The sequence below is a fragment of the Prionailurus viverrinus genome, chromosome C2, assembly GCF_022837055.1.
Source record: "Prionailurus viverrinus isolate Anna chromosome C2, UM_Priviv_1.0, whole genome shotgun sequence".
NCBI classification, from domain to species: Eukaryota; Metazoa; Chordata; class Mammalia; order Carnivora; family Felidae; genus Prionailurus; species Prionailurus viverrinus.
This window is the reverse complement of record NC_062569.1, coordinates 88,332,121-88,348,851: the sequence shown is the minus strand read 5'-3', so window position 1 is coordinate 88,348,851 and position 16,731 is coordinate 88,332,121. Positions and strand designations below refer to the sequence as shown.

The 16,731-nt window shown below is 35.8% G+C and overlaps 1 protein-coding gene across 10 annotated transcripts in view; it reads right to left on the bottom strand.

Annotated features, from left to right (window-relative positions):
- Window positions 1-16,731, bottom strand: part of LMLN (leishmanolysin like peptidase) — a 138,771-nt gene that overhangs the window by 97,002 nt on the left and 25,038 nt on the right. For all 10 annotated transcript variants that reach the window (XR_007155536.1, XR_007155538.1, XR_007155540.1 and 7 more), the window contains exons 7-11: window positions 14,790-14,895; window positions 10,848-10,942; window positions 6,442-6,559; window positions 4,725-4,832; window positions 1,124-1,200 (exon numbers count right to left, since the gene is read on the bottom strand). Coding sequence is in view for 5 of the 10 variants with exons in the window: in XM_047874421.1 (XP_047730377.1) it covers window positions 1,124-1,200; window positions 4,725-4,832; window positions 6,442-6,559; window positions 10,848-10,942; window positions 14,790-14,895 (504 nt within the window). In the remaining 5 variants the exon portion in view is untranslated. The remainder of the gene's footprint in view (window positions 1-1,123; window positions 1,201-4,724; window positions 4,833-6,441; window positions 6,560-10,847; window positions 10,943-14,789; window positions 14,896-16,731) is intronic.

The following is a 16,731-nucleotide window of genomic DNA, read 5'->3' as shown; positions in this document are numbered from 1 at the left end:
TGCACACATGCACACATGTGCTCTCTAATTAAAATTTTAAAATAGGAGCACCTGGGTGGCTCAGTTGGTTAAGGATCCGACTTTGGCTCAGGTTATGATCTCTCGGTTTGTGAGTTAGAGCACCACATCAGGCTCTGTGCTGACAGCTCAGAGTCTGGAGCCTGCTTCAGACTCTGTCTCCCTCTCTCTCTGCCCCTCTCCTACTCATGCTCTGTCTCTCTCTCTCTCTCTCTCTCTCTCATAAACAAAAAATAATAAAAATAAAAAAAAATAAAATAAAATACAGTATTCTAGGGCTTTACCAGAAAGTTCTACTGCTTTTTTTTTTTTTAAGTTTATTTATCTATTTTGAGAGAGAGAGAGAGAGGGAGGGAGGGAGAGTGTGTTTTGGGGCATGTGCCTGTGTGAGTTGTGTCCATGAACAGGGGAGGGGCAGAGAGAAAGGATCCCAAGCAAGCTCCACACTCAGCAGGGAGCCCAACGAGGAACTCCCTGAGAAGGACTCGATCCCACCACCCTGGGATCATGACCTGAGCTGAAATCAAGGGTTGGACGCTCAACTGACTGAGCTACTCAGGTGCCCTAGAAAGTTCTACTGCTTTAAATAAAAAACCAGGGTTCTCGGGGTGCCTGGATGGCTCAGTCGATTAGGTGTCTGACTCTTGATTTCAGCTCAGGTCATGATCTCATGGTTTGTCGGATTGAGCCCCACGTCGGGCTCTGCTCTGACAACACCGAACCTGCCTGAGATTCTTTCTCACCCTCTCTTTTTGCCCCTTCCCAACTCTCGCACATGCACTTGTGTGCTCTCTCTCAAAATAAAGTTTAAAAACTAAGAATCTATACATTATCAATTTCATTTATAATTTTAAAAACTTGTTCAGATTAGTCTTTCCTTTATATTAGCATGGCCTCTACGTATTAGAAATAAATCTCATAATGCCTGGAATTCTGTTCTATTCGCTACTATACCTCAGGGCCCCATTTATTGAATGAATGAATGGAATTGCTATAGGTAATGAGAGCTAAATAAAATTCAAAGACTATTTTACTTTACTTCAATGTAAAATGTATTTTCTTAAGCTAATATTAATGTCATATAACATTCTTACAGCTGTCTTACCCAGTGTCCTCCATTAATGCCAGAGTGATTCGAGAGAAGACTCGGTTCTGGGTGTGAGAACCAGTCATTGCTTCATTCTGAAAATCAAAAGATTTTAAATTAGAAGGCCAGATGTCTTGAAATTCCCAATAATTTCCATGATTACTTTGACGTATATGTAAAATGTCTCAAGTGTGAGAGGCTCACTTATTCACTTCAAGTAGTGAAATAAATAAGCCTTCCTTAATTAATTTATGTATCTATGTATCTACCTATCTATCTACCTATCATGACAAGACTGAAGCTTAAAGCAAAATCTGCTTTCTGCCTTAAATGACCATATTATGTACAATTTCCCAGAAATGGCAGACAACCAGCATTTAGAACTCTGATGAATATGAAAATAACTATACATAAGCAGAAATGCTGTAAAAATATTATAATATCTAGACAAAGTAAAGTGAGTGGTTGAGACAGATGCCCACAGAATATTAGAGGGGGTGAATATTGACCTGAATTTAATTAAAAAAAAAAAAACAAAACGCTTTTATAACCTTCAACCTTATGATCACAGAAATACACATCAATATATAAAACAAGTATCACAGAATCATAGGATCAAAGAAGTTGCACGAGGGACCTAAAACGCCATCAAAGTCTACTGTCTACCCAGTGTTTTAATTCATATCATGTAATTCCTACAGCAGCTCTGATTATTCTTCAAATCCTTATGTTGAATACTGGATGGTCACCTCAAGTACTTTAATATCACTAAAAAAAATAGTTCAAGGATACAAAGTTGATTTCAGAGAAAGGCAACCATTAATGAAATTAATACTCTCACGTTTCTACTGCAAAAATAAATAAATTTTCATGTCTGGTCAATCTACAGTTTTCTTAAGAGAATCACTTGGGAAAATTGCTTAAGGAAAATAAAAGAACTAAAAGTCCCATGGGAGAAACAAGTGTAATGTGTCTTCCATAAGTTTCCATCACTATTATTTTGTGGTCACCTGGATAAGAATGGTCAGCAGAAGCATTAATTTCACTCCTTTGTAATTTTGCTAACTTGTATATAAGCTTAAAAATACACACACACACACACACACACACACTCTCTCTCTCTCTCTCTCTCTCTCTCTCTCTCTCTCTCTCTCTGAGCTAGAAATTCCATTTCCAGGGATTTATCTTTCTCTTTTTAAAAAAATTTTTTAATGTTTATTTTTGGGACAGAGAGAGACAGAGCACGAGCAGGCAAGGGGCAGACAGGGAGGGAGACACAGAATCTGAAGCAGGCTCCAGCCTCTGAGCTGTCAGCACAGAGCCCGACATGGGGCTCAAACTCACGAACCACACGATCATGACCTGAGCCAAGGTTGGACGCTTAACAAACTGAGTCACCCAGGCACCCCTATCTTTTCTATTTCTATGTAAATACATCTGACCTTGAGTTAACTTCCTAGTTCTGCTCTCCTGGAAACCTAAAAAAGGTGGAATGTCAACTGTGTCACCAGGCAACAGTGGTGTGATGCCTCAAGACATCACAGTAAATGATGGACTTGGTAAATGAACATGAATACCTGTTGGTAAGCCATAGCTTGGAACATCCCCATGTGCACAGATTCTTATGGGGATGTCACTTACAGAGATCTAGAAGTTATGTCTATGGAACTGTTAAAAATAAATATATTAGTCTTTATTTGAGACATAGTACTTCTAAGCCAGGCTGGTTCTTGCAACCCCCCCCCCCCCTTGTATGGCCTTCTGCTCCTATATTTGAGCTGGAACGCAGAGGGAGAGAGGCATGAATGACAGCGCCTAGACTGTTGTGTGGAGCACGAAAAAAATGCCTGACTTCTATCATGCTGGCATGCTGTGTCTCGTATCTTTCCAAGTAAATGTTTTTTCAATGACGCTTGTTAGGTCTTGTGAGTTTGAAGGCATGTTTAGTTGAACCTAAGAATACCCACTGAAATGCCACTCCTGAAAGATATCACAGATATAAATAAAGTGCTCATCACAACATTTTTAAAATAATAAATTTTAAAGTGGCTGGCTGGCTCATGGTAGAATGTGTGACTCTTGATCTGGGCATTATAAGTTCAAGCCCCACATTGGATGCAGAGATTACGTAAAAATAAAATCTTAAGACATAAATAAAATAAAAAATTTAAAACACAGTTGTTCATTAACACAGGACTGTTGTTACATTCATATAACGAATCATGTTGGTTTATAATGACTTATCCCTGGATTTTAATATTTTGTGCAATGGAGCAACAGCAGCTAAATATAAAGTACACTAAGACAGCTGAAGATAGCAACAGAGGAACGCTGTGCATGATACCCATTTACTCCGTGTTCTTCTACTTGGTTCAATATGGCCAGAGGCTCTTAGAAGTGCTTATTGCATGATTCTAATTTTGTACATTTTGCTCTTGTCCCCATTACTCAATTTAGTCTCTGTTCCAACTACCATTGCTTTTTGTTGTTGTTTAAGGTAAAGAAATATTAGAGTAAATAAAGGAGTTTATTTACTGGAAATATGCTTAAAATTGAGCTAGCACTTTATTGTGACTTACTGCTTTTGTTAGTGGCATGGTATTTGTTTTTCCCATGAGTCTTATTTTTAGGGTTCAATTTTGAAGAGGCTTTTTAGGAAAGCATACACTGCATTACACCAGGAGCACCTGTACTGCTTGGAAAAATGTCTAAGATATATTATGAAGTGGAAAATTGTTCATTAACATATGAATTCATTTAATGAAAAACCTGTGTGTTAGTGTGTGCATCTCTACATATACATAACATTCCTTGAAGCATATACAAAAAACTTAAATAGTGATTACATCTAGGGGCACCTGGGTGGCTCAACTGGTTGAGCATCAGACTTCAGCTCAGGTCATGATCTTATGGTTCATGAGTTCAAGCCCTACATCGGGCTCGCTGCTGTCAGTGCAGAGCCTGCTTTGGATCCTCTATCTCCCCCTCTCTGCCCCTCTCTCGCCTGTACGATCTCAAAAATAAATAAACATTAAAAAAAAAAATAGTGATTACATCTAAAAAGTGGGTCTGGAGAGCTGAAGCGGAAAAGAAACTTTAAGTTACCAAATGTTTTTCAGTTTACATAGAGTTCACCTAATGGAAAAGAAAGGGAAGTTGAAAAGAGGGGGAGGATTTATTTTAGTGGCTGCCTATCAAACACTGGAGTTTTAAAAAGAGGCAAGGAGTTAACCAAACAAAACAAAAACAACCCAAGGAGGTCAGTTAACATTCATTCTAGCTCACTACTGATTGGAACTTATTAATGAGAAACTGCTTGTTAAGAGAAAAAAGGGGCAACTGGGGGGGCTCAGTCAGTTAAGGGACCGACACCTGATTTTGGCTCAGTTCATGATCTCACAGTTTGTGATATCTGGCCCCAAGATGGGCTCTGTGCTGACAGTGCAGAGCCTGCTTGGAATTCTCTCTCTCCCTCTCTCTCTGCACCACTCCAGGTTGCATGTGCACGCTCTCTCTCTTTCTCAAAAATAAAACATAAAAATAAAAAAATTACTTTTATTAAAAAAGAATTTCTTTCATTAAAGAAAAAATGCCTAGTAAAATTTTAAAATAAACTGACCTCTAATAACCGCTTTTCCCAATGGTTGAGTTCAGTGCCCATGCCACCTTGATTTTCGAGTTCCATTCCCTCCAGAATTGGACAGTTAAAATGTTTTCGCGCTTCATCCTAAGAATCAGAAAAAAAATAATAATAAACCCTACAAAAGTACAATATAATAACGGCAGGGTCTATAACATAGATATGGTAAAGTAGCCATTAAAGAATTACTTTGGTGAGAAGTGAAAACATCTTTTAAAAATATGGTTTTTAATGTAATTAAATATATTTTGATACTATTACATTCCTCTGCTAGTAAATTCTCTTAACATTTTTTCCTCTATTTGAAGATTTTGTCACATATATTTCAAAAAAACTATAGACTAACACGATTGCCATTTATAACTATTATGTCAACAATGTTTTCAATGAAGGGATCAACTGCTCTTATTACAGATATAGTCTTGGAAGAAAAGTAAGTTCTTCATTAAAATACAATTTTGCTCATTTGGTTTTTCCTGTCCTTTAGTTAGAAATTTCCAGTGACAGGAGGGGTGCCCTGAGTGGCTCAGTCAGTTGGGTGTCCGACTTTGGCTCAGGTCATCACCTCTCCATTCGTGAGTTTGAGCCCCACATCAGGCTCTGTGCTGACAGCTGAGAGCCTGGAACCTGCATTGGAGTGTCTCCCTCTCTCTCTTCCCCTGCCCCAGTCACACTCTGTCTCTCAAAAATGAATAAACGCTCAAAAAAAAAAAAAAGAATTTTTTTTTAAAGAAATTTTCAATGATAGGAAATATCCCAAGAACAGTGCAAAAATCCACAAGGCAGGGGCACCTGGCTGGCTCAGTCAGTACAGCATGCAACTTTTGATCCTAGGATTGTGAATTTGAGCCCTATGCTGGGGGTAGAGTTTATTTAAAAAATAAGAGGGTAGAATGGTTAATTTTATTAATTAAATGGTTAAAATAATAATAACTAAATGGTAAATTAGTTAGTGGTTAATTTTATTAACCATTGGCTTGGCTAGGCCACAGTGCCCAGATATTTGACCAAACATTATTCTGAATGTTTCAGTAAGGGTGTTTTGGGGTGAGATTAATAATTAAATTAGTAGACTTGAAGTAAAGCAGATTACCCTCCATAATACAGACAGGGCTCATCCAATCAGTTGAAGGCCTTAATAGAACAAAGACTGACTTTTCCTGAGCAAGAAGGAATTCTGCCAGCTTATTGCCCTTGGACTCAAAATACAACTCTTCCCTGAGTGTCCAGCCTGCTAGCCTACTCCATCAGAGTTTGGAATCTCCAAACCTCCAATTGCACGAGCCATTTCTTTCAAATAAATTTTCTTCTCTCTCTCTCATTTCTAGCCCTATTTCTTGGGCAACACATTTTGTTGGCTCTATTTCTTTGGACAACCTTGACTAATATGGACTAGTATTGAAATGATCAGCAATTATACAAATAGTACCATTCATCCTAAGAGGTATCATAGTAGAGGGACATTGGCTTAAAGCAGTAAGTAGAATGGAGCCATGAGAGTTATTGACAAATTTCCATTTCTTCAGATTTCTCTTGGCTTGTAGCTTTACTGTACTGCCTTTATATTAGTTTCCTTATTATAGGCTCTGAAATTTACTTTTAAGTTCTTCAGCAATAATGATTAGTAGAGAAAAGACCATAAGAAATGAAAAGAGTAGATGGTTCATGAAACATGAAGAAGTTGGGTAATACATACGACAACACGAGGTGTTACTAGAAGATACACAGTGTGAGGAACTATCTTATTATCTCGAACATTCCATAATCTCTCCACCTTTCGAACTACTTTATCACTCCATTGATATAATCCAAGACTGCAATTAAAGAATAAAAGACAGTCATTTTGCAAATTCATCACAGCTTTAAATAGTGAAAGTATTTATGAACATCAATATGCAATTAAGATATTTGAGTTTACTATATACCAAATACTGCAACATACATGACAACATTTTCTAATCTTTTCAACAACCTGATGAGATCATCATCAATATTGTGCAGATAGAGATGGAACGGTAGAGAGAGGAAGTAACTTTTCAAGTTCACAAAGCTAATACTTTGCTCAGATGATGATGAATTACTCCCTTTTAACACAAATTTTGGATAAAACAAAAGTAAGTCCAGAGACATATCCAAGCACATAAGGAAACTTAATAACAACAAAAAATGGCATTTAAAAAAATGGCATTTTAATTTAGTGGGAAAGTACAATTTATTTATTAACTGTGATATAACACTGGTTATCCATCTAGAAAAAAAGTTAAATCCCTATTTCATCCCATATACAGAAATAAATTCCGAGATGTCAGCAAAGATGGCAGACCTCTGAAAATTCTCTGTTCTTGAAAGCAGTGAGAAAAGTGGCAAAACGCCTAATCAACTTTTCAGAACTTTGGAAATTAACAAAGGCTTTCAGCAATCCAGGAAGTATTAAAAGAAAAAAAAGGATAGGAGTGCCTGGGAGGCTCAGTCAGTCAAGTGTCCGACTCTTGATTTCAGCTCAAGTCATGATCATGAGATCGAGCCCCTCACTGCTAGTGTGGAGCCTGCTTGGGATTCTCTCTCTCCCTCTCTCTCTCTGCCCCTCCCCTGCTCTTGCATACACACTTTCTCTCAAAATAAACAACAAAAAAATTGTTTAAAAAATAGATAAATCTCAGTGAGAACTGCAAGCTTTGTGGCATTTTCCCATGCCTTGCCAGCCCTGAAAACTAACAGCCCGCAATCACAGTAAAAACCAGCAAACCTGGCAGCCACTATAGAGGTGGTAGAATGGGGGTGACTGGAAGAACACATTAAAAACAGCCCCCATAATCCAACTCTATCTACAAGAAACACAGTTCAGACTCAAGGACACAAATAGGTTGAATGTAAAAGAATTAAACAGATAATACCATGCAAACAGTACTCAAATGAGAGCTGGAACGACTACACCAGTATCAGACAAAATAGACCTTAAAACAAAAGTTGTTAGTAGAAATAAAGAGGGAAGTTCTATAATGATGAAAAGGTCAATCCAGCCAGAAGATATAATAGTTATAAACATATATATACCTCACAAAAGAACCCCAAAATACATGAAGCAAAAATAAATTCCAAATGAATAAAAGCTATGAATGCAAAAAATTGAAATAATTTACTAGAAGACAGGAGAATATTTTTATAATCATTGGAGGGCAGGAATTTCTCAAGCAACAGAAGAAAAAAATAGATGAATTTAATGATATAAAAATTTTAAATTTTTCTATGAAAAAATATTATAACGAAATAAGATAACTAAGTGGGACAAATATTTGCAACAAACTTGAAAAAGGATTACTATCCCCCAATTATAAAGTACTCTTACAAAATCACTAGAAAAGGAAAAATAACCCAGGACTGGACAAAAGACATAAATAGGCTGTATACAAGTACAGAGGAAATTCAAATGGCTGAAACCTCAGTAGTAGTCCTAGAAGTATAAGATGCCATCTTTTACTCTCAGATTGGCCTTAAAAAAAAAAAAAATCTATAATATCCACTACTGGTAAGCATTTATATATCATTGGTGGGATATAATGACATCATTTATAATGGACATTAATTTTGATTTTTCCCCATAATCCATATCATTTTTTTCTGGCTTTTTTTTCCCCCTAGATTACCTCAATCATCAACCCTATGAATCTCTCATTTTCACTAATAAAACAGAATAGAAAAAGGCTATATTTTCCCACTATTATTTTATGGAAATTTTAAACATACAAAATGTTGACAAAACTGCAAAGAGCACACCTGCAGATCTAATAATCTTCACTTCGATTCTACAATTAACATTTTGTTTTATTTGTGTGTGTGTATATGTGTGTGTGTGTATGTGTGTGTGTGTGTGTGTGTGTGTGTGTATGTTGCCATATATCTGTTCATCTATCTATGCCTTGAAGATGCTATTTTTAATTCTTTTGATCTTTCTCCATAGCAAAGCAATGTTTAAACATCCATAGTGATCAAAGCCAGCAAGGAAACAGCTTTTACCTTATTAATAACTCCAAATATTCTCTTCATCATCTACATTTCAAGACAAATAGTTTCTCCAAATAAATAGGTTAGGGACAAATCCAACTCTTCATGTGTCTATCAACTGAATTTCCTATCATTCTATTATCTCCATTCATACTGTAAGATTTCCTGCTTTTGAGGAATATCCTGAATACAAGAAAGTACTGCAAATTATGAGCTTAACAATAGTTCTTTTTAAATATTTATTTATTTACTGAGGGGGAGGAGGGGAAGAGAGAGGGAGAGGGAGGGAGGGGGAGAGAGCAGGACCATGAGTGGGGAAGGAAGAGAGAGGGAGAGAGAGAATCCCAAGCAGGTCCCACACTCAGCACAGAGCCCAACATGGGGCTCAATCTCACAACTGTGAGATCATGACCTCAGCCGAAATCAAGAGTTGGACGCTTAACCCCTGAGCTACCCAGGCGTCCCTTAACAAAAGTTCTTATGTGTGGGTATCTCTTTCTTCCTTAACTACATCACTATGTAGGTGATCCTATCTCATCATTTATGTCTCTCATAAAGACCAAAATTCTTAGGAAAGGCCAGACTCCTCCTACACCACCAAATGAACACAAACTATTTAAAGAAGGAAAATATCTATGTCCAATTAGAATTTGTTTTTTCACATGTACTCTAAAAAATATGATGAATAAAGTATTATCTGCTTCAATATTTAATTCTAGCTATTTTAATAGAGATCTCTGTAATTAAAGTAAAATATATACAAAGTAAACAAATTTGAAGTATAAGAATTAATGGTTTTTTTTTGAGGTGAGGGTGGAGCAGAGAGAGAGGGAGAATCCCAATCAGTCTCCACACTGTCAGCACAGATCAAGCGGAGCTTGATCTCACAAACCTCAAAATCATGTCCTAAGCCAAAACCAAGAGTCAGCTACTTAACCGACTGAGCCACCCAGGCACTCCAGGATTAATTAATTTTTAATTCCACATCCATATACCACTAATCTGATAAACATATGGAACAGTATAAGCACCCCCAGAAGGTTTTCTTGTGCTTCTTTCCAATCTATACTCAACTTCTTAACTTGTAGGTCATTTAACAGGTTGGCCCTTCTAGTAAAACCACTCATCCTTTATCATTGCTCTTTTTTAAAAACTACACAAATGGACTGACTTCTTTTGTTCAACATTAGATCTGTGATATTCATATATGTTGTTGCATGTAACAATAGTATATTCTTTTTTAGTGCCTTGTAGTTTTCAATTATATGAATATACCATAATTTATTTATCCATGCTACAACAAAACTGCCATGAACATTCTTGTGCTTATCTTTTTGTGGACATATGCTCTTAGAGATTTGTATTTTATATAAATGAATGCAAATGGTTACAGATCTGTGACTGATACACTATAAAAAATTCTTGACACATTTTTTTTAGTGTTTCTTAGTATTATTCATTTTCGGCCCTAACCCTCTAGATCACTGCTAATATGTTGTACTAAATACAGTATCAGTTTACATGTAAATATTGCCATGATAGGTGATAATTATTAAAAAAAACAAAATATAGAGGCACCTGGATGGCTCAGTCAGTTAAGCTTCCAACTTTGGCTCAGGTCATCATCTCACGGTTCATGAGTGTGAGCCCCACTTCCGGCTGTGCTGACAGCTTAGAACCTGGAGGCTGCTTCAGATTCTGTGTCTCCCTCCCTCTCTCTCTCTGCCCTTCTCCACTCATACTCTATCTCAAAAATAAACATTAATAAACAAACCAAAATATAACCAACTCATATTCTCCCATGGCCTGACTATACTGTACAGCAACACAAGTTACAATGTGGTGGAAAAGAGCTCTGCTGGCAAGAAGATTCCTGGCTCTTTGGGCAAGTCACTTAAGTTTTCTGCATCTTAACTGCTTCATCTCTAAAATGAAAGGGTAAAGCTAAATGGCCTCTTTTATCCTGTTTTAATAGCTATAGTTTTTTTAGGCTAGCCATGAAGCCGCTATTATTTATGGCAACTATCATGCCATGAGTCTCAGATTCTAGTCTTAGCACCCTCCTAAAAGAGAAGAACAAGAACAAAAAATAACAAATACCTATAATTAAAAGGTGGGAGACCATCTGCAAATCTTGAAGTTAGAGGATTTCCATCTTTATCATGGTAGAATGCAAATAGGCCAGCAGAGAAACCCTATAAAAAAAATTCAAAATGTCTCAGAGTGAAAAATATCAAGTCTGATTATATACATCATAACATGGTGCTATCAAAAGAGAACACTCATATAACCTTGTAAAAGCACCCAGCCAATACTTCTACTGAAATATGTCATATATTGGAATTGGAAAAAAATTAAGTATTCCATCTAATGAATTTTAAATTTCAATTACTTGAAGGGATTGTAAGTTAAGAAATCCAAAGTAATAGTGACAACATTCTTTGGTACTGGCATAAATAAGAAATTTGTTTAAGAATATATTTACCACAGTCGATCCTCTTCACATGAACTCATTACACATTACATAAACTCTATAATTGCACCCAGGGTATATTACCATTGAGAACAACTGACAATACAGTTTAGAGTAGGAGGTGGACAATCAAGTGTGCTCCCTAAGAGCACTCAAAAAATTCAGTCTTTGATCCAAAAGTACACACACTTAATACATATCTGTACTTAAAAAGACTGGAAGTGTGTGTGCATGTGTGTATGTACACTTAGGAAAAAAATAATGGGAACATATATCAAAATGTTAACTGTGGTTTTTCTGATGGTAGGATAATGTGTAAAATAACTCATATTCCCCTAATTTTTTTACAATATGAATTTGTTACGTTTATAGTCACAATTTAAATACTATTTTTTTCAGAACCACTAATTAAACATTCCTTCAATGTTCAAGAAACTTAAAAAGGAGTTTATAATTTTGTTAATAAATGATGCTAAAGCACCGTTATGCCTTGGAATTATCTAAATTATATGTGGATAACATTTCATTAATAAAAATGAATACATTTTATGTATACATGGAAAGACTGGAAATTTCCCTCAATTATTTTATTCTTTACAATATATACAAATAAGTAAAACAATTTAACTTATAAAGCATTACCACATTCAAGAAGAAGGTATTGCTATCAATCATTCTAAATTACTGAATTAAATACTATTTTTAAGTCTTTAATTTTAATTTTAATTTTAATGAGATAATGGATACTTCACACAAAGGTATTAAAATTCCTGTTCTCTATCCTTCACCTCCCAAAATAGATGAGAAAATAGGCAAAAAAAAAAAAAAAATTGCCATTTGATATCTATTTCATTAGTGAGATTTCTTTTCTTGCTCTTTCCTAATCTAATACCTAAAACAAAACACTTCTGTGACTACTTCTTTATGTATGTTTCATACATTGAGAATATGCTATAGCTCATATCCAAATAGCTAACAATCAGAAACGATCACTTAATTAATCAATTTCTTCGGCAAATTTCTTTGCTTACACAACTGTGGCCTCTGTGTCATTCAAAGCTTGCCAAAATGATTAATGGAATCCAGGTTATTCTTTTATTCCTGAATTTCTTCTTCTTTTTTAATCTCTGAAGATGCAAAGGACACTTAATTGAGTCAGCTAAGAAAATCAAAATAGCTTTCAATATACAATTCACTGAAGTTATACAAAGCTTAAAATAGTGTAATTTGCCTCATCCTTTATAATAATCTAAATATACATTTTTTTCCCACTGTATCAGCTTGAACATTTTTCTAAGCACTCACATTTCAGAAGGTTTATTCGGTATTCAAAGCACCACAGGTAAGTGTAATTGATAGTTATGAACATACAAAACTTTATGGGGAATCTGTGTTAAACATTTAATTCTTACCATCTTCCAGGATAGGCTTTGAGACTTAAGTTAATATTTAAAATTTCTTAGGTTTTTACAGTTTTTAAAATAATTCAAATATATAAAAAGTAAAAAAAATATCCATAACAGAAACTTATGTATCCTCTTTAAGGCTATTTAAGATGTTAGTTTACCATATTTTCGGCAAACTTTTAAGAAATAAAACACTGCAGAGTAAATATTACTGAAGCTCCATTACCTAATCCTTTCTCCTCCTTCTTTTCCCAGAGGTAACCACTAAACCTTGAAGTCACTGTGTATAACTTTCTTTTTTTTAAATGTTTATTTGAGGTGGCGGGGAGGGAGAGAGATGGAGGGGCAGAGAGAAAGAGTGAGAGAGAGAGAGAATCCCACTGTCAGTGCGGAGCCCAATCCAGGGCTCGATCCAAGGAACCGAAATGCGAGATCATGACTAGAGCTGAAATCAAGAGTCAGATACTTAACTGACTGAGCCACTCAGGTGTCCCAATGTACATAACTTTCATGCATTCTTTTATAGTCAATGGTATCTAGCTTTGAGACCCTCTGACTGCTAAAGTAAGTCTGAATACCTTCTTATACATGACTCAGCCAACTGTTTTTTTTTCTTTTCTGAATTGTCTGTTCATAACCTAATTTATCTCATGCCTGGGATCTCTGCATTCATGTTCATTTATATACCACATTTAAAATCTGCTGTTTCTCTCTGGTTCTCTCAACATCAAGTATCTATAGTTTTTAGCTCTTAGGAAGAATAAGTCTTGTTTCACCCCAATTAGCAGGTTCAGCTTACTTTTTTAAAAAATAAAAGAAAAACAGAGAATTCGTTTTAGAATCTTCTTACTTGAAGGATATAAATGTCTGGTTACATAGGTGTTTCAGTGAGTTATGTAATGTATTTGCTGATTTAAAGACTGAGGCTTGCATATTAAAGTCATACATGATAGCTCACTAAGACTAATAAATAAAGGGTGCTTGGGTGGCTCAGTCAATTAAGCATCTGCCTCTTGATTTTGGCTCAGGTCATTATCTCATGGTTTGTGAGTTCAGGCCCCATGTCAGGCTCCACACAGAGTGGAGCCTGCTTGGGATATTCATTCTCTTTCTCTCTCTCTCTCTCTCTCTCTCTCTCTCTCTCTCTCTCTCTCTCTCCCCCCTTCTTCCCTGCACACACACACACACTCTCTCTCTCTTTCTCTCTCTCAAAAATAAATAAATAAATAAAAAGACTAATAGATAACTGCCACTAATTTTATTATACCTTACTATATACAGCATGGTGCTATAGGATTTCTGTTTTGTCTTAATCTCCAAGAAAAAACTCCACTGTACTATGTACTACTGTTCTCTTCATTTTAACAGATGAAACTGAGGCTTATAAAGCTAAATAATTTGCATAAGATCCCAAATATTTTTAGTGGTAGAGCTAAGAAGACTCACACCCCTAAATCTGTGTGATCTATTGTCTCTCAATCACTGCATTTTACTGCCATCTATTTTCTAAATACATAAATGGCATCAAGAAACCATTTCCTAGGGTTTTAGATAACTTTTTAATTTCCCAGATATATTATAAAAGTTCACTATTTTGGACAAATTGGGGAAAAGGAAGGAGGGGTTCTGAATCAGTGTATGTAAATTTTAGAAAGCCTAAGCAGACCGAGAGGACTTTTGAAATCAGACCTCTGCAATAAGATCTAGAATTAGCATATCAGTTATCACTTTACAGGAAAGTGAATTTTTGTAAATTACTAAGTTTTTTAAAAATTTTTTTTAACGTTTATTCATTTTTTGATAGAGAGACAGAGCGTGAGTGGGGGAGAGGCAGAGAGCGAGGGAGACACAGAATCTGAAGCAAGCTCCAGGCTCGGAACTGACAGCACAGAGCCCGATGCGGGGCTCCAATTCACGGACCGTGAAATCATGACCTGAGCTGAAGTCGGACGCTTAACCGACTGAGCCACCCAGGCGCCCCACTAAGTTTTCTTAAGAACAGTAATCATTTTCTGAAAAATCCTATTACCAGAGACCTAGTCATCTAGGTTTTACTGACATAAATCTAAGAATCCAAAATTTAACGTATATATCAAAATAACAGCATAATAAACAGAAAATTAACGCATGAAGGAAAGAACAGTAATTAACAGCAAAATTTACCAGGGCATGAATAATCTCATGTTTTACTGTGGACAGCATCCCAATAAACTCCTGAGGCTGGGTAGAGATCATATTTGGACACAGGTTAGCATATCCTGCTATTGGCCTGTTAAAATAGACATTGAATTTTTTATTATATTCCAGAAAAATCAGTATTATGATATTTACTAACTTATACTTTTCTAAAAAAAAAAAAAAAAACTGACTAGGTCAGAAAAATCTTTGCTAAATATCAAATGTCATTTTATACCATAATATCTAACTCACTATCTTATACTTTCAAGACATATACCTTTGTTTTCCTATGATGTGTCTAATTAGCACCTGTCCTCACAAAAGTAAAGTTAATGTACACTTAAGTGTGAACTTGTAAAATACGTCAACATATACCAAAAGATAAGAATGGACTGAAAAACTTAAATTCTAACATGTTTTACTTGCAAAATCCATATCTGATTTCAGCATTTCACTACATTTATAGGCACATGGGATGAGCAGGTAGGTGGAGAGGGATGCTAGGTAGACAATAGGATAATAAGCAAATCATTCAGGTTGTTCAACCTTCTTATGCCCATCTTGCTATTCCCTTTCTCTGCCTGAACACTACCTTCATTCACATACAGATTTTTTATCTTCCCATCATCTTCTTTCATATTCTATAACTTTCTAGAATCTATACAGTTCTATCACTTTCTGAGCCTAGAACCTGAGAGTCCAAGACCTGACTAGTACCCAATATAATTCAGTTAGTTACACCATGTACCTACCTGTCTTTCAAAAGCTGTGGCAAACAGACAACAGTAAGGACTCCAAAGTCCTTTCTCCCACCACTACCTCAACATTTTATCACAGAAATACCAAAAACTCACCAAAATGTAATCACTTTATACAAAGTAACACTTGCCTTAAGTAAAAAACATATGGTATATTTTGTTCATACTTGAAAACAACAGACTTATACTCAGAAAATAATCCACTTACCAAAACATTGCGACAGTGACCTCTAAAATATAAAATGGATATCACTGCCAGGCTTAAAACCCATCAGGCACTTCCTACAGCATTTAGAATAAAACATCCCCGTCTGCCTCTCCAATGCATTTCCTTTAGTTCTCATCTTCAAAAACAGCGTCCACTGCAGTGGCTTCTACCAAACAACAGGCACACATGGAATTTTCCTAACATAAGTCTTCCTCAAACTCTTTATCTGGCTGAAGCCCATCAATGTTCAGGTTACACCTAAAGTTTCACTCTTTCAAAGAGGCCGTCTGTGCTTAATTAATCTAAATTATGTTTCCCCCTTTGTTCTCTTTTATGCTATAGCACCCTTTTTTTCCCTATAAAGTATTGATCCTATTTTGAAATCACATTTATTTCTAAGTATATTTAATATCTGCCTGCCTCTGTAATTCCTATGTTCCATGAATGAGGCAAGTACATGGGTCTATTTTGTTCACTTAGTCTGCAAACACCATATTAGGCATGCAAGTATTCTTTGAATGAATTAATATGGCAGTTTTGAAGGAACGTTTCTCTTTCATCAAAAAGATTAAGAAAGAACAACTGCAGATACTGCTCTTTCTTCGAACATCAACATGCTCCTGAGAAAAAAACAATTCTTTTCCCAGATATATGAATAGCTTCAATTTCACTGATACAAAGAACATTTACTCATTTAGTTACTCATTTATATCAAATGTGAACCAAAAGCTAAAGTGCTTTAAGAAAACATAACAGCAGTGCAAAAAACCCTGAAATATGAAATTAGGTTATGGGATTCTCATCTGTGTGAAGATTCCTGGGCTGGATTCTCTCACCAAAAGACAACTAGATACTTTAGGTGTTTTCAGCATTGTCAGATGCTGAAAGGAGATGAACTACTCTAGACCCATCTCAACCTGGGATTTTATATTCCTGTCCCCATTTTCCAAAGGAAGCCATT